The sequence below is a fragment of the Brassica napus genome, chromosome C7 (genome assembly GCF_020379485.1).
Source record: "Brassica napus cultivar Da-Ae chromosome C7, Da-Ae, whole genome shotgun sequence".
NCBI lineage: Eukaryota > Viridiplantae > Streptophyta > Magnoliopsida > Brassicales > Brassicaceae > Brassica > Brassica napus.
Window position 1 is genome coordinate 34,445,419 of NC_063450.1, and position 23,493 is coordinate 34,468,911.

General features: G+C 35.7%; 1 protein-coding gene and 1 long non-coding RNA gene across 2 annotated transcripts; both read left to right on the forward strand.

Moving 5' to 3' along the window:
* The first annotated feature begins 2,096 nt into the window (after nt 1-2,096).
* On the forward strand, nt 2,097-7,886 carry LOC111208030. The gene is made up of 2 exons (XM_048762393.1): nt 2,097-2,149; nt 2,250-7,886. Exon 2 carries the CDS (start codon nt 7,073-7,075, stop codon nt 7,748-7,750), a length of 678 nt encoding a protein of 225 aa, XP_048618350.1. The 5' UTR covers nt 2,097-2,149; nt 2,250-7,072; the 3' UTR covers nt 7,751-7,886.
* Nucleotides 7,887-16,992: 9,106 nt separating this feature from the next.
* LOC106411378 lies at nt 16,993-18,082 on the forward strand. Its single transcript, XR_002660209.2, has 3 exons — nt 16,993-17,327; nt 17,502-17,851; nt 17,995-18,082. It is a non-coding gene; the product is annotated as an uncharacterized LOC106411378 (long non-coding RNA).
* The last annotated feature ends 5,411 nt before the right edge of the window (nt 18,083-23,493 follow it).

Sequence of the window (23,493 nt, forward strand, 5' to 3'; positions counted from 1 at the left end):
TGCTAGGGAATAGACCGATCATATGTTACAGTCAACCATATAAATCACTTGCAACGAATTTATAATGGTTGTCTTCAGTTTTTATCAAATGCGTACTCATAAGTATGAGTTGGAAAGAGAGTGAACTGCATTATAACTAATTATCATTAATATATACACAACAAAAACGGTAGTAATAATTAAGTACAAAGATGGTGATGTAAATAATGTACCAATGTTGTATGCATAGTAGAGATACAGAGAGAGATAAGGTTCTTAATTTGGAGAATTAACCTAACCATGTATTCTTTTGATGAAATTAGGAGGAGATTAATGCACAAATTCAGGTTTAAAGATGAGTGATTACACAATGTCCTTTTGTATTTTAGTGTTTGAGTTTGGTTTGATGTCTCAATTTGATTTAATAATGAGGAAGATTAAATTGTAAAGTCAATACTAACTATCCAACATGCATCACCTGAAAGACAAGTTCGATTTAAACAAATACCGCCCTTGATGGAATATTTTTGTTTTTATAGGTGGACATTAATCGAGACGAATCAACCTAGATTGAAGACATTAATTTAAGAAAAATCAAATTATACTGTCCAGTTTATTTGTTATTTGGTTTATCCTCAGAAAAACAAAAACTATTGGAGCTTTCAAAAACAAGAAAACAAAACAAAAACAATAGGAAACTGAAACCACGTCTCAGCCAAAGGACTTCTAGAAGCTTTTTAATCAGTGATGAGCATCGGAAACTAAAAAGGAACTAAAACATATTAAACCGAACTACAAAAATTTTAGTTCTTAAACGGAAACAAACAATTTGAATTATATTCCACCAAAATCCAAAGTGATTAATAAGTATATCTAGCTCAGTAGATAACTAGATATACAATTGCTGTTCGTTTGGTTGCCGCAGGTTCCTGCGTCTGCGGCTACGGCAATGTTTTTCAAAATTCTTGTTCGTTTGATTGCCGCAGGTACTTGCGTCTAACCGCCGCGTCTGACGCCACTTTCTGCGATCGACGCCGTGAAATCCCGCGGTCGCGACGTAAATGATGCGGCCAGAAGGTCAATTTACATTTTTACCCTTAACATCTTTCAATATCTACAACTAAACCTAGCCCTAATTAGACGCAACCGCATCTCTCTCCTTTCCCATTGACGCAGCCGCAACTCTGCTTGAGCTCTCCATCTCTCTCTATCTCGAGCTCTCCATCTCTCTCGAGCTCACACTCTCCATCTCTCTCTCTCTCTCTCTCTCTATCCATCTCCCTCAAGCTCTCTCTCTCTCTCTCTCTCTCTCTCTCTCTCTCTCTCTCTCTCTCTCTCCTCCATCTCTCCATCTCTCTCGAGCTCTCCATCCCTTCTAAAGCTCTCTCTCGATCTCCGACGCGACCTCTCTCTCTTCTCCGACGGAAACCCATCTCCAGAGCTCTCTCTCTCTCTCTTTGAGGTATATTGCAGATTCAAGCTCTGTTTGATACTTATTTTCTAACGCTTCCTCTTTGGTCCGAGTCTGATGAATGTGTTGTGTTGCAGATTCAAGCTCCGTTGAAACCCATCTCCAGAGCTCTCTCTCTCTCTCTCTCTCTCTCTCTCTCTCTCTCTCTCTCTCTCTCTCTCTCTCTCTTCTCTGACGCTCACTCTCTTCTCCGACGCTCTCTCTCTTTGAGGTATAGTGCAGATTCAAGCTCTGTTTGATACTTATGTTCTAACGCTTCAAGCTATCTGTTTATATGTTATTTGAACTATTCTCTTGTTTGAGTTTCTGTTTACTTGAAATGTTCTTACTTTCTTGGTAAAGAATAGAACGTTTGAACTGATATTTGATTTTAGGCTAGCGTTGCGGTTTTAAGCTCTCTGTTTATATATTTTGGCATAACATTAACTGTACAAGACGTTTTGTTTCAGTATTAGCGCTTTACTAGCTTGAGAATTGTTGTTTTGAAGTTGTTTTTGTGTCATTGGTCTTGAGTTTTTTATTACTTTACAAATACCATTCTCATATGTGTCTTGTCGATGTGTCTTAACATGTGCTTTTTAGTTAACATGTTTGGTCTAAGTGGTTGGATGATTGCTTGATATTGCAGATCATTCGTTACTCCTTCTTTGGGCTTAAGGAAGCTCTAGGCTTTGCACCTTCATGGCACTTGTGGCTCAGGTATTTATTCCTTATGCAGTATTTTAATATATCCTTGATCATTGATAAGTAAACAAACCTGATCTCATTTGTTTTTGTCTCTTTTGTTCAATATGTTCAGATACAGTAGCTTTTTAGTGCAGCTCTCTCTTCTTCATAGCATCTTGAAGCTATCTCTTCTCTATAGCATCTCGAAGCTCTCTTCTCCATAGCATCTTGAAGCTCTCTTCTCCAAACCCATCTCTTCCTTTTCTCGTTGAGGTATTGGCTTCATCTATCTCTCATTCCTTCATCTGTCTCTCATTCCTTCTCCAAATTGTAGCTTTATGGGTTTCTTTGTTGATGCTTAGGTTTGTGTAAAGCCGTTGCTCCTCTCAAGTCACTCTCTCGAGACCCTCTCAAGGTCACTTTCTCGAGACCCTCTCAAACCCATCTTGAAGCTCTCTCTCTCTCTCTCTCTCTCTCTCTCTCTCTCTCTCTCTCTTCTCTCTCTCTCTCTCTCTCTCTCCATCTCAAGCTCTCTCCATTTAAATCTCTCCCGCTTCCCCGAAGCAAACCCATCTCGAGCTCTCTGAATAACTTACCAGATATTGATTTGAGTCTTAGATTGATGAAGTGATGATAGCTTGTTGATGCTTAGGTTTTGTGTAAAGCCGATCTCTCTCTCTCGATCTTGGACATCTCTTCTCCATAGCATCTCGAAGCTCTCTTCTTCATAGCATCTCGAAGCTCTCTTCTCCAAACCCATATCTTCCTTTTCTCGTTGAGGTATAGCTTCGTCTGTCTCTCACTCTCTCGTAAGGTTCATGTTTCTTACACAAAGCTCATGTCTTCCATTGTTTGGTGTTATGCAGGTATATACCAACAGGTGTTCACTTCCATCTCTTCCATCACAAAGAGGGAGATTACGGTGAGACTCTCTACTACATTTCATTACTTCCATCTCTGCGTATTGATTGATATATGTCTTGGCTCTGTCTTGTGTCCATTGTGTCTTGGCTCTCGTTATATGAACTTGAATGTGTACCTGAGACATGAGATTGGTCTCATTATATGAACTTGATATGTGTCTTGGCTCTGTCTTGTTTCAATGCATTGTGTCTTGTTTCCATTGTGTCTTGGTATATATATATGTATATATCATGCGTACTGGTTTGAAAACGACCAGATTGGTTGAACTTGATGTCTTGAACTTGATGGAATGTCTATAGCTTTGTTATGATTGGTCTCTGATGGGTAATCTATTTCTTTGCTCTGTTATTGAACAATCACATGAGTTGTGTTTAGTTGCTCTGTTAACTGAGTTTTCTTACTTCAGATCATTTACTTATCCCTTTTTTTTTTGTAGCAGGAACGTCCCTGTCGAGAAGATCAAGAGCAAACGCCATTGAACAACACAAAACCTGTTTCACCCAATTCAAAACGTCTCAACCGTCATTGGTAGCTGCTCGCACTCAAGCTCACATTCTCTCTAAGACCTTCTCAAGCTCTCTCTTCATGTATGATGTTTGATCTTGACCCTCTGAAGTTGTTTGTCTTCTGAGTTAATGTTCCTGTGTGTGTTGTTACATTGCTTAGTAGAGATCGTTAGTTCTCCATTCAAGTGTGTTATGTTATTGCTTCTTCTTTCTTAGCCTTTTTCTTAGCTTGATATGATCTGATGAGTTTGTTGGTTACTGGCGTTTTGATTGATGATTAGCCAATGTATCTTTAAGCTTGTTTCACTGATGTATCCTGAAGAAGTCTAATTCTTGAAGCGTTTGACTATTTGCAGACTCTCTCCAAGCTCAGACCCTCTCCAAGCTCACTCTCTCGGTGACAAAAGATGTATGCTCAGACCCTCTCTTTTTGATATATGAACTTGAGGGTTGTATAGAACTTGTTGGATATATGTTGCTTGTTACCAATGTTACTTGTTTTGTGTCCTGATCCTTGTCTGTGAGTTTGAGTTAGTTGTTTTAGCAGGAACTGTCTTGGTATACTTATCTTTGTCTGTGAGTTTGAGTTAGTTGTTTTAGCAGGAACTGTCTTGGTATACTTATCTTTGTCTGTGAGTTTGAGTTAGTTGTTTTGGCAGGAACTGTTTTGGTATACTTATCTTTGTCTGTGAGTTTGAGTCATATTTGTTCTATGTTCCTTTTCTTGGCTTTAGAACTGGCCTCCTGAGGAGACTAGATAATTTTTCCAACTTTATGCCGAAGAGAGAAGAAAGGGAAACAGGACCAGTACGTCTATGAATAAAGTAGGGAAGGAGAACATCATGGAGGCGTTTGAAGACAGGTTTAAGAAAGGATATGATTCCTGGTAAACTTTCAAGAACAAATACGACACATGTAGGGAGAAATACACCAAGTTTAGGAAGTTAACTAAGAATAGGATAGGGCTTGGGTTTGATAATCTGGGAAGGATCGATATGTCAGATGATTGGTGGAGTGAACGCGAAAATGTTAGTTTTGTTTATCTCTTCTGTGTATTTTTCTATAAAATGCTTTATGTTTGCTTTGCTCACTTAGAAAATGATGACTAGTTAGTTAGTTAGTTTCTGGAACCCTTTTGTGATCTTGCTGGTAGAATTTGAGTTTGAATGATTCACCGAGTATTGTAGAGTGATTCACTGAGTATTGTAGAGTGATATCATGTTGCTTTTTCCTAGTCGTTTATATGACACAGAACAGAGGCAACCATGTCTGAAACGTTTTGCTTTATGTCCTTTTAGAATTTGAGTTTGAATGATTTACTAAGTATTGTATAATGATTCATTTACGTTTGCGTTTTCAGTGATTAACTCTTTATTTTTTGTTATATAGGAGTGTCCTGGGATTAGAAGATCCATATGGAAAGAGGAATTTAATATGTATCTGTTTGAAGAAGAGTTTTGTGCTGTAGTAGTAATTGGAGCAGAAGGATGGAGTGCTCAACATGGAGAAGCAAGCTTGAATTCTAGAGTGGGTGGAGATGATGGTGATGAAGCCGATTATCAGTCAGCATCAGAAACAGAAACTCAAGCAGCAGCAGAGACAGAAACTCAGCCACAAGCTCAGACAAAAACCCAGAGCCAAACTCATTCCGAAAGTTCAAGAGGAAAAAGAAAGCGTAAAGAGAAGGATATGGTTGTAGAAGCTTGTGACAAACGTACTGAAGCTCTTATGGTGAAAAATAGGATAGCGGAACAGATGTTGGAGCGTCAAGAAACTTCTAGTGTTGAAAATGTGTTACAGATATTGTACACATTGCCTGGAGTGAGAGAGTGGTCTCCATTATATGAAGCAACAATGGAACATCTTATAGACAATGAAGGGAGCATAAGGACTTTTATAACAATGAAGATAGATGAAGCTAAGATTAAGTTTCTAGAGCTTAGGACCAAGATAAATCGTGATGATTGAGTAGTTTGTGAGTTTAGTCTTAATGGCGAGAGAGCTGGAATGGAACTTAGGACTAGTATGGAACTTAGAACTAGCATGAAACTTTTGCTTTTGGTCTAATCTTTGTATGAACTGTCTTTTGTCTTCTGTTAATAAGAAATCTGTTACATTTTCTTCCATTATGTTTTGGTTCTGTTGTTTCCATTGTGTCTTGTGTTATTTTTGTGTCTTGGCTCTGTTGTTTTATTTGGAAGATGTTGTTTTGTTTGGAAGATGTAACTGGAACTGAGTTAGATAAAATGAACTCGGGTTCGATCTAAATAATGAAAGGAGGAGAAACTAATGTTGATGGTGATTGGTGTGATACTACTCATTCTAGACTTATATTGGACTGTTTTTTCTTTCATCATAAATTTTAAAAATTATCTGTCTGTTTTTTGTAATTTTGTTCTTCTTTTATTGGACTGTATCTGGACTGTTTTTATGTCTTGGCTCTGTTGTTTTCATTGTGTCTTGGCTCTCGTGTCTTGGCTCTCGTGTCTTGGCTCTGTTGTTATGATCTTGATTGTTTTTTTCCTTTTTTAATCGTTAGAGAAGCATGTCCTGTGTCTGTTCTATGGTTCTCATACTTTGAGATTAGTTACTGTTCTAGTGTGGTTTTTGTTCCTGTCTCTGTTCCATGGTTCTGAGAATTTGAGATAAGTTACTGCACCTGCGAACTTTTGATTATCAGTCCATCTTGGCGAAGCTAATGAGTCGTTGAGCTATGATTAGCTTTGAATGCTAATGGACTGACATCAAATACTTTCTCTTAGCCTATTTTTGCAGATAGGTATTACATCTATTTTAGCACCTGTGAACTTTGTAACAGCATCAGCATATGTCTGGTCTGGTATATGTTATATGTTATATGTCTGGTCTGTTATACTTCCTAACTTGTTACAGATATGTATTATGTCTATCTCAGATATGCATTATGTCTTTGCTGGAACTTATGGTTTTGTAGATGCTTGAAAGATGGATATTAGAAGATGAGGATGGTGATTATGATGATGAGCTTGGTTTGTTTGATGTTCCTATCACTGAGAGATTGAGTCATAGAACAGATCGAGGAGCAGGATGGCGACATGTTCAACAACTTATGTATGAATCTGATCAGCAATGTTATGACATTCTTCGGATGAATCAAAGGACTTTTGAAGCTTTGTGCAAGATGCTAGCTGAGCGATATGGATTGAAAGTGTCTCACCATGTCTACCTTGAGGAATCTTGTTGCGATGTTTCTCAAGATTGTTGGTCAAGATAAGACTAAGCGGGATATTGCTGCAAGGTATCAAGATCATTGGATACTATCCAAAGGAAGCTTGATGATGTTTTGAGTGCTATTCTGAAGTTTGCGGAGGATACATTAAGACCACAAGAAGGCGAGTTTGGAAGAGTGAGTCATGTTTTGAGGAATGATGATCGATATTGGCCTCATTTCAGAGATTGTGTTGGAGCACTCGATGGAACTCATGTGCCGGTTCGCCCTCCAAGTCAAAATGCAGAAGCATATAAAGGTAGAAAGCAAGATCCTACAATGAATGTTCTTGCTATATGTAACTTCGACATGAAGTTCATATATGCATATCTCGGTATACCTGGTAGAGCACATGATACAAAGGTCTTGACTCATTGTGCGAGGAATGAGGCTTCTTTCCCACATCATCCTCCTGGAAAGTATTATCTAGTTGACTCGGGATATCCGACCAGGACGGGGTATCTTGGTCCGCATCGGAGTATGCAATATCATCTTGGTCAGTTTGCTAGAGGAGGACCACTAGTTAGTGCACGAGAGTTGTTCAACCGAAAGCATTCAGGATTGCGATCGGTGATTGAGAGGACATTTGGAGTATGGAAAGAAAAATGGAAGATTTTGGATCGTAAGCATCCAAAGTATTGTCTGGTCAAGTGGATTAAGCTCGTGACAGCGACGATGGCGCTACACAACTTCATACGTGATTCACATCGGGAAGATCATGATTTTTTACAATGGCAAAGTGATGATGATGGAGAAGGAGAAGCAGAAGGAGTTGATGGTGATGAAGAAGAAGGAGAAGAAGGTGATGATGGTGATGATGATGATGATGATGATGATGATGATGATGATGATGGTGGTGGTGGACATATTGTATATGAGCCGACAGATGATAGAGCGATGGAAGCTTTGCGTAAGAGCATCACAGATGAATATGGTAGAGGTCGTTTACCGTATTAAATGTTTTAGTTAATGACTTTTTTTTTGCTTATAACTTTGATTATCAGTTCTATGTGATATTTGAAATATTTGTTTTATTTATTTAAGACTTGATGTATTATTTAGCTTTTGTTTATGATAAAAAAATGTTGTTAAATTTATTACTAATTAAATATAATAATTTGATGAATGTAAATATTACAATTTTACAAATTTAAATCTACATTTTATTTATTTAAAATACAATTTTACAAATTTAAATTAAATTTTATTTATTTAAAATACAATTTTACAAATTTAAAATACATTTTATTTATTTAAAATACAATTTTACAAATTCATAAATTCATAAAATTAAAATATGAAATAAATGAAAATTGCGCCGCAACCAAACGAACATAACTAAATCTACTTTCTGCGGCTGAGGTTACGGCAATGTCGTGCGTCTTCGAAAACGAACAACAAGTTGCGGCTGCGGCTGCAAAACGAACAACAACCAAACGAATAGAAGCAGCTGTAGCCACAGACTCAGCCACAGCTGCAGAAACATGCGGGAACCAAACGAATAGCACTACAGTCCGTTTCTTTATTAAATGCTTGATAATTAAAATACCAAGTTAATTCGTCCTCCATGGAGCATGCACACTTGTAAATATATTACGTTTACTCCCCGGGAAAACGTTCTTGTATGAATCACACCATAAACTATACTACTACATTTTTTTTTTTTTTGACTACTAAAACAAAAATGGTGAGAGGCTACTAAAAATGAAAATACTATTTAATGCGTCTTAGCATTGCCACTAAGAAGACCTATCAAGATTTTGAGACTTTGGTGCTGTCCAGCCAATGACCACTTCTCTACTATTATGCCGTAAAGAGATAACAAGACAATGAAATTAAAAGTATATATATACTACTACATATTAGTATGACTTTACATTAGAAAGGCCATAAACATAAAACATATGACGTCATGCATAATTAATGTCGACATATGCATCATAAAAAGGTTAAAAAACAAGACGAGACGATATTATACTAAAAGAAACAGATAGTTTATGTGCACTATTACACATCACATTTTGACAAACAAAAAAACTATTACGCATAATACAACAGCCTTTAAAAACGGATGAAAGATATTTCAATATTTCTTCTAGATATTTCAATTTTTTATAAGAACTTTTTTTTGTATACTATGATAAAGTTAAGCAAAAATATCACAGAAAAAAAATATCACAGAAAACATGATTGGCCCTTGAGAAAAACTGGATACCGTACATAGGATAATAAATATAAAATATTTGAAATAAAGTGAAGCAATGGAACACGGCACGCCATATCTGACCCATGAATATCCATACTTTCCCACTAGTCATATTGTATTATTTTCTCTTTTCTTTTGGTTATTGGACCGACCGAAATTATCGGTTTCGCAAAATTTTGTAACTTAACAGTATGAGGGTTGTAAGCAATAATTACCCATAAAATGGTTATCCAAACTAAACTAATGAACATTGCTTTTCAAATTTAGCCAAACTATATGGTTGATGATGTACTCTTATGTGCAATTTACTGGTTTACCGGCCTCTCGTTGTCATAGGCAAACCGGCATTGCAGTAGATATTTCCAGGTTTTGACGCGTTGACTGTAGACTTACTATTCCATTCTCAACTTCTGAAGTCTTCTTGTACGGATATTGCATCCTTTTTTACGGCATTTTCTGTGGACAAAAAATATTTGAAAATGTTACGACCGTGAAACATGGACCATGGTAGGGCTTCTTATATGTTCAAAGCGGTTCAGATTCGCCTAAAGTCTGTATTGTCATCATTCCAAAATTGTGTTTGAACGCAAGTTTTTATTTGGTGCAGCTATGAACGCCAGTTTTTATTTGGTGCAGCTATGATCTTTTTTTGTTTGTTTCCTGTTAAGCGTCGGACGCGTTTAGTGCCACTTCATTTTAAAAACATTATTGTGTCTTTTTTTTTTTATAAAAAGCTTTCATATTAGATAAAGAAAAGAAACGTTCGGTACATAAATACAAGAAAATGGGAAGGGGGCTATTACCGAAGTTATTAAAACTAACAAACTCCACATCAGAGAATCGATGGAGAGCTGAAACTAAGGTTATGAATGTTTGTAGTGGATACACGTAAACGCATGCGTATTTTCATTTCTGTAACCATTCACCTTAAACACACACACATAACACATAGTGTGGTTTGTGATTAAAAGAAAAAAGAAAAAAATAGAATTGGAAGTGTGTTCTACGACCCGCACATGAAACGCATAAGAAGATAAATTGGTGCGGTTTGATGTGTTGGTGAGCTTTTTTCTTTCTTTTCAATTTTTTCATTTCAAATTTCTTTGTTTTATTAAATATAAATAATTAAGTTTAAAATATATATTAATCTAATTTTCATTTATAAGCAGAAAATGTCATTTTAGAAATACAATAACTATATGTAATATACAAAATATATACTAGCATATATATATATATATATATCAAACTTAGTTATTTGCATTAAATAATTTAAGAAAAAATGTAGTTGTCTAGACTATATCATGTAAATTAATGTACAATGGGGCTACATAATATTATCAAAATTTCTAATTTTGAGATGCAGATTTTGTTGAAGTATTGATAGAGACGAGAATAAACAACACATGCTAAGACAACGATTTAGATGATACAAAAATATCAAATCTACAAATGCAGTAGATGGCGAGAATAAACAACACATGCTAAGACAACGATTTATGGCTCAAATGATACATAAAATTGCAAATATGTTATGGGTAAATTTAAATTTTTGATAGTATCTTTGTCTATATTGTGTCATAAAAAAGAATTTAATTTATCATATACTCTCTCCGTTTTTTTATACTTGACGTTTTAGAATAATTTTTTTGTTCAAAATTATTTGACGTTTTTAATTTTCTATGTAAAATTTATTACTAATTAATGCTAGATGACGAATGATATTATAGTTTCTATTTTATTATTAGTTAAATTGTGGTTAGGTAAACAATTAGAAATGTTTTTGTTTAGAAAATTAAATGTTTCTTAATCTATGTGCACAATCCTAAAACGTCAAATATAAAAAAAACGGAGAGAGTATTCATTAGTAATAATTATATTTTGTTATATTAATATATTTAATTTTAATTTGTATTCCGCATCGCTTATAATATTTTTACCATTCTACTATTGGTTCCGTACCGCATTTCATTTTTGCTACCATTCACATTTTACTATATACCGCTTTTACTTTTTATAACTGTTAATATTCCGCAGTTAACAAAACCACACTTTATTCATACCGCAATATCTAATCCGCTCATTCCGCACCGCTCGTCCCGCTGTTACCATTCGGAGCCTAAGGTCTAAAAGACCAGAATTGGTGAAGATCAGCACCTAGTGGAAGGCCTGTATTGAGATGAGCAGTGCCCTTATCCTTAATCGTCCGCATAATGCTTCGAATCAAGACGACTTTAGGGAGGGTAGTACCATCATGAGAACGTCTATTGCGTTCCCTCCAAACCTCAAACAAAACAGCAGCCCACACCTGGTAAGCAGCCACCGTAGCTGGAGCCCTCTTGGGTAATGATATAAGCCAGTTGATCACAAGGTCCCAATTCCTTGGAACCGAAACAAATCCCAACTTATGAACGCAAATACTCCAACATGTCCAAGAATAATTGCAATAAAAAATAGATGATCTATATTCTCATCAGAGAGACCACACAACAGACAAGTAGTTTCAATATCAAAATTCCAAGACTTTACTCTCATTAAAGTTGGATTTCTGTTGAGGAGAAACAACCAAGCATTAGTGGAGTGCTTGGGAATGATTGCAGTATGTCAGGCAATACTAGCTTCAACGAGCAGTTGTTGTCGAGGCCGAATAAAATTTCACAAAATCTTTGATGAGAAGTGGAAGTAAGTGATAGAATCAATGACCCAAGTGGCTTTATCTTGCTGTGATGAAGGAATAACAGTAGAAATATAAACCATAGCTCTGAGGTGGAGATCTGACCTTGCCGGGGGCAGGTTCCAAGAGCCATTAACAATATAATCTGAGACCATGGAGTCAGACGGGATACCAAGTTGAGTAGGCGCAGAAGCTCCAAAAAGGTGATCAAAGGCCCAATGGATGTCCATGGATCATACCAGAAGAAAATGTCATCTCCTCTCCCCACATTGATGCGAAGGAAGGGAAGAGCGAGGGTTCGGTACCTGAGAAGGCGCCGGAATGTCCACGAGATAGAGTAGTTCTTTTCGTTTAAAGACCAGAAGGATCCATTTGAGAGATACTTATGACGACACCAAGCCACCCAAAGAGATCCCGATCTAAAGAATAAGAACCAAATAAGCTTCAGGCTGAAAATTGCATTCCATGAAGAGATGCTCCGAAGTCCCAAACCTCCTTCACTTTTGGGAAAGCAAAGGGCATCCCAAGCAACCTTAGCACCATTAGAATTATCAAGAGTACCTTTCCACAGGAAGGAAGTAGTCAAGCTGTTGATTAGCTGCTTAACACGTTTAGGCAGAAGGAAAGGTGAAGTCCAGAACCCCACAATACCCGAGATCACAGTGGAAATCAACCTTAGTCGACCCGCCAAACTCAGACGGCGATGGAGCCAGCCGTTGAGCTTTCTTCTAATCTGGGAAAATAAGGGGGGTCACAGTCCTGATCGTGAGCTTTTTAGAACACAGCGGGAAGATCGAGGTATCTAACTGGTAGGCTTTCAGAAGATAGAAGAAATTTCGTCTTGATTCTATCTAGGAGCTCATGTGGCAGGCCAGAAGAAAAACATGGAAGTTTTGTGAATGTTAACCGCAAGACCTGATAGCTTCTCAAATTGAGAGAGAATGGTAAATACACAAGCCATAGATTTCTCAGAGCCATCAGAGAAAATAAGTAAGTCATCCGCAAAAGCCAGGTGAGTAAGCTGAATATGAGAGCAACCTGGATGATAATCGAAGATGTCAGCGTTGGTAGCGTTATCGAGCATAATGGATAGGACATTCATCACCAACACAAACAAGACCAGAGAAAGAGGGTCCCCTTGTCGAAGCCTTGTACGGCCTTTAAAATATCCAGCTGTAACTCCATTGATAGATAGAGAGAACGGTGGGGTAGTGATGCATGCCTTGATTGCAGAGATAATATTGGCTGGGATATTAAAGCAATTAGAATAAAATCCCAACGGACAGACTCAAAAGTCTTAGATATGTCAATCTTAAGAGCGATCCTTGGAGAAGATTTTTTAGAGTGATACCCGTTGAGGACTTCGGAAGCTAGCAACACATTTTCCAAAAGAAGCCTATCCTTGACAAAAGCTATCTGATTAGGCAAAATCACATCAGGCAACACACACTTGAGCGGTTTGAGATGATTTTTGTTATTAATTTGTATAGAGTATTCAGACAAGAAATGGGTCTGAAATCCTCTATACACTCAGCTCCTGGGCGCTTCGGAATCAACACCAAAGATGTTCTATTCACAGCTGTCGGCATAAAAGGCGCCCTGAAAAAGTAGTGAACTGCCTTCAAAACCTCTTCACCAATAAAAGACCATGTTGCTTGGAAGAATTCACAAGGAAACCCATCAGGACCCGGGGTTATACTCTTAGGCATCTTAAAAAGAGTCTCCTTGATCACTTCACTTGATATTTGAGCTCCTATAATAACTTGTTTCGGATCTGAACATTTGAAGATGATAATTTTATTTAGCAAATCCTTGAGCGAAACACAATAATCTCCTTTGATATCCTAGAGGACAGAAGAAAAATGCCTTTCCGCAATCTGGTGAACCTCTTCGAGAGAGGCAGAACAAGACCCATCACTCCTCAAGAGATACTTGATCGCATTAGACCCATTATTGTGACTTCCAAGGTTTTAGTTGAGTTAAACTAAAAACTTTTTCATTTTATATAAATAATTACTGTATTTTTTATACAGTATAAAACATTCTACTTGATATATACTGTAATATATATGGATTTTTGATATATTTATTTGAAGTAGTAAATAAACACATGTAACCTATCAACGATTTTCAGACATTACCTGGCAGAAATGGACGAAGCAAATTATCCGCATTGTTCACGTGGCAAATTTTACTATAAGATTTAAAATCATTCTTTTGTTCCCTTCATAGATCCATGATATATATATATGTATTTTATTATGTTTTCTTCACATATAAAATCGTTTGTCAAACCGTTTGTACAAAAGCAAAATTTAGACTCAAACGCTTGGAAAATTATTAATTCACATTAATTTGAAAGGAAATTTGAGTCAAATATGGAAAGTACTGATGAAGGGTATCTTGATGGATCAATACACGGTGAGATGGGAAGAAATTTTTAGACTTATGAGGGACTTGACAAGAGGTAAGATGCAGTTATTTCTCATTAAGTATATGTTTTAAGCAACCGTATACATGATATGGAGAAAGTGTAACCGTAGAAGACATGGGGAGGCAGGAGTAGCTCTATTGATGAAGCTTCTTGATAAAAACATGAGAAATAAGCTCACTTTGGTGCAGAGGAAAGGTGATAGCAATATTGGAGAAGGGATGCAATATTGGTTTCAAACAAGTTTGAAGTTTCTTATGACTTTTTATTAGAGTTTATATTTGGAAAGGGGATAAAGTTTACATTTTGAAGATTAGGAAATGACACACTTTAATGTAACAAAGTTTTTTCTTGTGAATTAAATTTAACATTCAATTCAAAAAAAAAAAAAAAAAAAAATCGAGTCAAAATTTGTACTAAATTTTGCTTTTGCTTTTGTTTATACATGTTAATTTATGGGTTCAGAGTTCCTTTATATATTTTCCAAAAGCAAATTATGTAAAATAACCCCACTATAGACACTGGATTTGCCAGAGAACATAAACAGTATATAATGCGTCTAGTGCCAGTTCCAAGGAAACAAACAACCTGCGTGTGTGATAGATAAAATGAGAAAATGCTGTTACTATTAAACAAACAATCTAACTTTTTCTTCGAAGATCATAGTAAATCTGTATTTATTTATAAAACACGAAGCGAATTCTGCCGACTTGATAACACTTTTAATGGAAAGAACCAAAAAGTTTTTTGAACACAGTCGACTTTCACTGTGTAGATGATCTCACTGGTGACCAAATAAATTGAAGAGTTACCTTTTCGTAGTTTTGTTATACATGTTTTCTCTAGTTCTTTAAAATGTAGTTAGGTGGATAATTACATATATATAACAAGCTGATTTTAGACAATATAGATTGATGTCCTCGAAGACTCAACCCAAACTAATACTGACATTTAACGAATTTTCTTTCCTCGTAAATTCAGTCAATTAACCACACTGTTCGACCTAACATTCAGAGCATGATTATTGGGAAGAGTTTTTAGAGTGGGGTTCTTAACGGAATATAAGAATCTGTATCTTAACTTTTAACTAAAAAAATTAAGAACCAGCTCTTAAAACTCTTATTTAAGAACCGGTTCTTAGCTTTTTTAGTTAAAAATTAAGAGACGGGTTCTTATATTTCGTTAAAAACTCTACCCTAAAAACTCTCCAATAATCATGCTCTTAGGTTTACCCATTTCCGTGGTCAGACGGCATGGATATCTAACTCCCACGCAGATCAATCGGGTTTGCATGTCGTAGGTGAGCCGGTTCCTAGGAGATTAATTGGGCTTTTGGATTTGAATACCCATGATTATCAAAGAAGAGTAAATCAATGGTTAGATATGTGGAGTAATAAAATGTGTATCATAAGATCCTTTTTATTAAACCACTCGTTCAATGGTTATATCATTACATCTGAATAACCTTCAATTTGTTGGCATCGCGTTGCTGTCTTAACTTCTTTTTGTTAACACTGTGTTCTTTTTTAACAAAATGTCCTTTAGTTAGCATAATATAAATATCTATTCGATGAATAAATTGGATTATATTTTTTATTAACAAATAAAGGCTGTGGAAGTTCAAAAACATTCGTGGGTTCTTTGTCACTGGCGCAGGCATACAAGCGTGGAAACTTAACTGAGAAAATGATTGTTGGCGACAAATGAATACTCCACATAGAGATGTCAATACGGGCCTTAGTGCACGGTCCAGGCCTAATTCAATCAACAATGAGACATCTCTTTACACTTGAATATGTATTTATGAAATTGTTGATTTTGCGATCCAGACCCGTATCCGGTAATGTGTTTGTGGTCCAGATCTATTATGCGTTAGCTGGACTGGTTAGTGGTTTCAAACGCAAACGAAGAAGCTTTCCTCTAGTCTAGCTATTGAATCAAGACAAGATGTTGTAACGTTTTTCATATTTCTAATATACTACTTCACTGGTAACATACTCCACATTTTGGATATACAAATTTTTAATTATGTTGGAGAAAAACACACAACACAGTGCGAATATATGATCATGTTCCCCTGATCTTGTGTGAATCTATGAGAAAAATATTTCGACGATGGCAGAATATACAATAAGCAATAACTAAATGAAACAATCAATTTTTACATTGGAGAACCTCTTCGATGTGAAAAAAAAAAATCAACGGGACATTAGTCCACTCAAAAATCCACTATATAAATGGATATGAGTACAACAACGTCCTCTCTGTTCAATACCCTGAACAGAACAAAGACTCTAGCTACAAAGAGCTATCACCAACATAAGAACAACAACAACAAGAGAGCAACACAAGAGCTTCAAAACCGGCAGCAACCAAACAACCTCAGCTCACAAGGATTCCCGCAACCAGAGATTAATCCCACCATACAAATCCAAGATTAACACCACTGCCAAATTTCAGCTCAATCAGAGAAGATCTCACTGTCGGATTTACCAAACACTCAAGACGATCACTACAAGGGGAGGGGGCAAAGATAGCATAAAAAGATAGCGTTCTGGTCAAAAATGCTATCTTTGACATAACTCACTATTTAAGATAGCGTTTTTTTTACATCGATGCTATAAAAAGCCGCATATATAATATCCTTCTACGTTAAAACGCTATATTTTCTCTCTTACCCTAATTTCATTTTTCCTCGCACTTTATTTCACTTGCCTCCAAATATAAACATAACAATTATTCTATAAATATTTATACATAAAAAGAAAAAAAAATCTATTGGTTGAAAGGAATACACAAGGATTGCAATCTCTACCCTTAATTTTTTAATCCAAAGGTGGAGATTGTGTTTTGTCCTCTCCTTTTGTCTTCTCAAACACGACAGATCTGAGTTAGAAGGAAAAAAAAAAAAAGACAGAGAGATGAGACAGACAGAGAGAGATGAGAGATTGCTTGAGGAAGGAAGAAGAAGATACCGGTCTTTTCTCTTCTCATCTCAACTCTTCCTCTGGTCCTCTCCATTCTTTTTCTGAAACACGACAGAGAGATGAAAGATAAGAGATGAGTCAGAGGGATGAGAGATTGAGATTACAGGAGGAAAAATAAAAGACCGGTCTGAGTTCGTCACCGCCGTCACCTCCCGAGAACGCCTCTCCCCTCTGCAGCAGAATTCGAACCAACGGTACCCAGAACAACAACCCATCACCGCTCAAAGACAACGACGGTGAGATTCACTCCCGTCATCAACCCATGTTTTCGATTAGGGTTTCCATTTGTTTCAGTTTTAGGGTTTGGATTGGGGCGTTTGCAATTAGGGTTTTGATTGTTTCAGTTTTTAGTGTTGATTAGGGCTTTTGCGATTAGGGGATTTCGTTTGTTACAGTGTTTATGTATCTAGATCTGTCACAGAGAAGCTTGAGTGATAACGACTACAACGAAATGGTGGTGGTGGTGTACGGAGAGAAGATATATATCTCAGTTTGGTCGGCGTGAATCCTCTTTGGTCTCTTCAGCTTCGTGAAGAACAGATGGAGGCTCGCCGGTCCCAAATAACTGGTATCAATCTTCCTCTTCGCTTATGATTCTGTTTCTTGCTGAAATATTTTGGGGCTGTTGATTTGTTGATTTCTCTCATGGTCCCAATGACTGAGTATTTCAGTGTGCGGTGAAGGAAGCTTCACTTAGGTCTTCTCAGTGATCTTAAATGCTTTCCGTTGACAATGCCATGTTTCCTTAGCTAGGAAAGTTGTGAGTTTGTGTGTTCCTTCTCATACTTCAAAGTTACATGTCAATTGAAAACACTTGCGTGAATGGCTTGTTTTATTTGAGTAAAATTTTCTTGACTTGTTCCTACTATTTCATAGCACAGTTTGTTTGATGATACACTACAGAACTGGAACCACGACCACGACAAGAAGCAGATGCTTAAGTGATGTGGAGGAGATCACATAAGAAGGAAGACATATGAGACAGAGAGAAGACATATGCGATTGATGAGTTTTGTGATGTTTGCAGGGATTGTTGAAGAAGTTGACGAACTTCCAAAGGTATATCTCTTGGCCAAATCTCTAGTTACAGAGATCATGATGCTTTGAAAAGACTTAATGCTTTGTTCTTTTTTAAACCAGAAAGGTCGGTCGATCATGATTACGTGGAGTATAAACAACTCTTCCATAACGAGGTCCTGTCAGGCTCACTCTCCAGGCTCTCTGCTTAACATCATTTCCCCTTTATAAGTCTGGTGCAAGAAGCTTGACGTCAGAAGAGGCAAGGCGTCGTGCTGTGGGGATGCGAATCGTGGTGTGGTGCGGCACTAGGAGATAGATCTTTAGGTTCTGAAAATTTTAGGTGTAGCTTTGGAAGGTGTGAGGTGAAGAAACATTGGCATCAGATAGATCTTCAAGACACTTGTACTCCACTATTATCATCTTGGTGGTCATGGCGATGATAGTGAAGACTTAGCTTTAGGTTTATGTTTTGGTTTAGCTATAGGTTATGTTTTGGTTAGTTATGGTTTAGATTTTTGGTTTTGTTTTTGGGTATTTAGTAAACAATTTCTATATATACAATTTTAAAATATTTTTTATTTTTTTTTATAATTTTTTTTTAATTTCTATCTACACTATCACAACAATTATTATATGCTGTTATAAGTTATATAATTGCATAAATAAAAAAACGCTATTGAAATAATACATTAAAATAGCATACAAAAAATGATATCTAAAGTGCTCGAGAAAAAATTGTGGGGGAAGATACAGCGTTCGCGATAACGATGTGCTATTTTCTAATAGCGTTTTCGTCATGCTATATATGAGACGTTATCTTGTAGTGGATACTGTTGAAGAACTGTGACGACCAACTTTATTAAAACCCAGATCAATGGAAGATCCAACCATTGAATTCCAAATCCTTTCGGTGAAATTTTAACACTAACTGAAGAAGCTTTCCACAAAATATCATCCTGATCAAGATCTGTTTGACCCTCCAAACCTGCTTTGACAAACGAGAAAAAAATTGTCTTCTTCTCTCATTTTCTCTTTTTTGTCTTATAGAGTCTTTTTTGAGTATTTTTCTTTCTTTTCTTGTGTGTTTATCTGCTTCTGTTTTACCACACAAATTAGATTAAGAGACTTTATATAGTGTCTCACTAACCCCCATGCCCAATATTAATCTCATAGACTAATACCAATGGTCCATCTCCAAATTTGGCTATCCCCAACCTAACCCATTGGGTTTCCTCTATCTAAAACGAACCCAAAAGTTTATAGGTTATATGGATGAGGATAATCTAATTCGTAACGGGCAGAAGAAGCGATTTTTACTCGGTTTGAAAACAAGGGATTGCAAGGCTTCACGAATTGGAAGAATGGATCAGATTCGAGCCCTTCGAGAGATCACCGATTAAGGTTATTGAGAAAGAGGATGAAAATCAAACAGATCGTTTCGGCAAAGGTGTACTTTTTAGTAAAACCATATGACAAAACTAGTAGTTAAAAATAAATTGATATAAATGAAATTCTTTTTATGATACTAAAAGGCCTGAAAGAATGGATTGTATGGAGAAAAGACATTTTTCCTTTAATTCTTTAGTTGGTTCTAGTATAAATACAATCTAGATGTAATAAGACTCCTATAACACATGGAGGTTATTCGGTTTCATCCGGGTTCAAGCTAGCTAGACATTTACCTGAGGCTTTGTTAATGGCTCCCCAAATTCCTTAAGGTGATCCTGTTCTAAAGGATAAAGTGTGGAAACTAAATATCATGCCTAAAATAAAACATTTTCTCTGGTGTATTCTATCAAAAGAAATTGGCACAATGACAGACTGAATTCAAGAGGAATGAATTTAGATCATATATGTCAGAGATGTGGTTTAGAAGAGGAAACAATTAATCATTGTTTCTTTACATGTCCAGATTCCGTCTCTGTTTAGAGATTATCTAATTTACCGTATATATCTCAATTTACAACAGCTGTGTCTATAGATGAAAAAATCTCATTCCTCATACAACTCCAAACAGAAAAGTCCTTATCATTAAATCAACGACTACTACCTTTTTGGCTGTTATGGCGAATTTGGAAAAAGAGAAATTATTTCCTATTTCGGAAAAAAGATTATTTTTTCAGCTAATAGTACGGCCGATAATGCTTGGGCTGATGTTAAGGAATGGATTTCAAATGTTTTATCAGATGATTTAGCAGAGGATCCTTTAACAACTCCACAGAAACGCTCTTCTACAACATGGAAGCGTCCAGAGTTAGGTTTTTTTAAATGTAATTATGATGCAGCATATGATTTACATTCAGGCCAAACTCGGGGTGCATGGATTGTTCGGAACAGTCAAGGACAACCGCATATGTGGGGGTCAGTCAGTTTAGGTTTGGCACAATCAAGTTTAGCTGCAGAAGCAAAAGTTTTAATTGGGGCAATGCAGAGTGTCTGGTCAGCAGGATTCCGTAATGTTATTTTCCAAGGAGATTCAGAAATATTGGTAAAATCTATAAATGGACAAGCACAAGATATAACTATCCACAATTTTTTAGTAGATATATCAACCTGGTGCCTCAAATTAGTTTCACCACCATTTACATTTGTCAAACGTACCGGTAATCAGGCCCCATATTTTGGCTTGTAATGGACTTCAAAATGCTATTTTTGAAAATTGTAAAGTGTATCCACCAATTTGGTTAACACCTACTTTGTATTTGGATGCTATGTTATCATTTTAATAAGACTTAAGTTTGTCGGAAAAAAAAAGACTCCTATAATACAAGGATACATAGACTAAACATTTTAAGTACAATCTAATAAACCATTTTTTGGATTGTACTCTCAAAAACAGAAAGAAAATCAATTGAGAAACCATAGAAGTTTCAATCAGATTGCATCCCAACTGTATCGACAAAGTGAGAAACGATAGAAGCTAGATGAAATTGAAGCTTTTGCATCATAATGTCATTAATCTATCAAATCCACATTTTAGGATTTTGTAATAATGTTTTTGCTATATGATTATTTAAATTCTCAAATATAATGATATTGTACTATTCATTTTTAACATACCTGTTTAACTCCTATCTTTCGCGCAGAAAGGAAGCAACTATTATAAACTACAGTTTGATAAAGGAAGCAACTATTATAAACTACAGTTTGATAAGTGGGTGGTAGGAGAAGTAGACAAAGACAACGAGACGTTTGCGGCTCTATAATGCCTAGCCTATACGCACTCTGTTTTGTTTTTTTTTTCTTTTTGTCGTTTAAATTTTTTTTTGAATAATGTGTCATGTCCAAGAGAAACCATAAATCAAGTAGTGGACTTTTTGATATTGTATGTTGTTGTCAGGCAATGTGATCTCTCGTTTCAGTGAGGGACCAGACGCTTTGTCTTACTGTAATCTTAATAACACTCTTTTAAGTACAAAACTGCTACTTACAGAATTTCAGATAATGATTTTGAGTCGTTTTATCCGGAGTTGTAATGAAAGAACTAGGATTAGGCTTGGTTAGTCTGTGATGGGGAACAAACGGGGTGGACAAAACCACCACCTTCAATCAGATTGCATCCCAACTGTTTCGCTCCCATATTCAAATTGTAGTATACCTAAATGATAGTGCCATTCTGAGCTTAAGCTTCCGCCCATTAACTATTTCTATGCACACGGTTCGGAATAACTTTGTGACATATTGTAACTTAATTCAAAATGTTTCCGTCTAACATAGTCGGTAGTAATTGATCTGTTGTTTTTTTTTCAAACTATGACCATTCTACAAAAAATTAAGACGGTTTAGAAATCCAAACCAGAGGTCTACATATAATATGTATTCTTGCTTAAGGAAAATTCCGCTTACTATACTAACTTGTCTGCGTAATTTTTCATTGCACCAGGAATATATATTTGATTGTAAAATAAAAGTAAAACTCTTTACATCTTTGGACTTTTCTAAGATAGGAAGAGAAAGCATGTCACTCTGTCTGGAGTAGATAACTAGATACCATCTTCACAACTCAATTTGTTGCAAACACCACAAACACCGCATCTACTTTCTGATTATATACAATTATACAAAGAGTTGTCCATATTTGGAGTTTTAAAGATTGCTAACCTTCTCTGACGCATTTAACTTGCGTATAGGTACAATACTTGATGATTGAAAGGAACACATTATCTTGATCATCAACTCTACTGAACATTGTGTGGAATCTATCATTCTATTCTGAAGACTAAGTGATTAATCTTTTTTTGGGGAAGCGTGGAAGATAAGTGAAAGAAAGAGCACTATGGTACTAGATATTGGTCCGACTTTTTCTTCTTCACGCCAATCTTCAGCAACGACAGTGTGTGCTTTTTCCCATGTGATCTCACTTTTGTTGCGTATGAAACTTTACATATACCTACTTATATGTATATGTTTGTACCTACGTATCATCATTAACCTTCCTTTCTCAATGGAACAGATCTGTAATCTGCTGTAACCAATTATCTGTAAATTGACAATGCAAAAAAGCTTAAACTCTTCATTTGTCAATGACCTTACACACTTTTTTCCTTAAATGTTAAATTCATAGACACTATACTTTAACACCCATGAGCATAGTCAAATGAACCAAAATTTTGTGTGTTTATACATCTATAGTGATACTATGAGTTTTTATGCGTAATACTATTAGTTATTAATATATTTTAAGAAATGTACTTTAATTGTGACATAGAAATTAGTTGTTAGCATATTTCAAAAATCCTTCTAAAATACAACTTTTAATTAAAAAAAATTTACTTTAATAATGATGTATGAATTATAGTCATTATCATATTTAATTAGTGTTACAAAAAAATAATTCATTATCATATTTCAAAAGCCTTACCAGAAGTATAAATTTTTATTTTTAAAAATTATATATGTCACAGTTAAGTTGATGGCATAGACATGTTTTTGTTGAGAATGAATATATTGATGACATATAAGTAAATTAGAAAAAATATTTTTAAATAATGTCTAGGAGAATTATCATATATGTATATGTTCGACAAAAGTATATATATTTACATGTGTGGTTGGATAAAATGATAGAATATATGCAACATATGAGGTAATTTGATCAATGATTTAAAGTTTATTTTTATTAGGGATTTGTCCGCGATTCGCTTAGAGAATTTTGCACGGAAAGACTATATTTATTTAATTTAAAATTTGATATTTGATTATATTTTGAAGTGTTTTGCTTTTTATTTGATGTCAAATATGTTTTGCGGCATTGCCTATTTTATTTATCATTTTGTAGTTTTTAATTAGTGGAAATACTTCTTCATCTTCGTATGCGTCTAACTATTCTCATAACTTCTATTCTATTAATATAGATACTTATTGTTTTCAAAATTTTAAATT

Coding starts and splice junctions, on each gene's coding strand:
- LOC111208030 (XM_048762393.1), top strand. CDS start 7,073: ATGAATGTTCTTGCTATATGTAACTTCGACATGAAGTTCATATATGCA.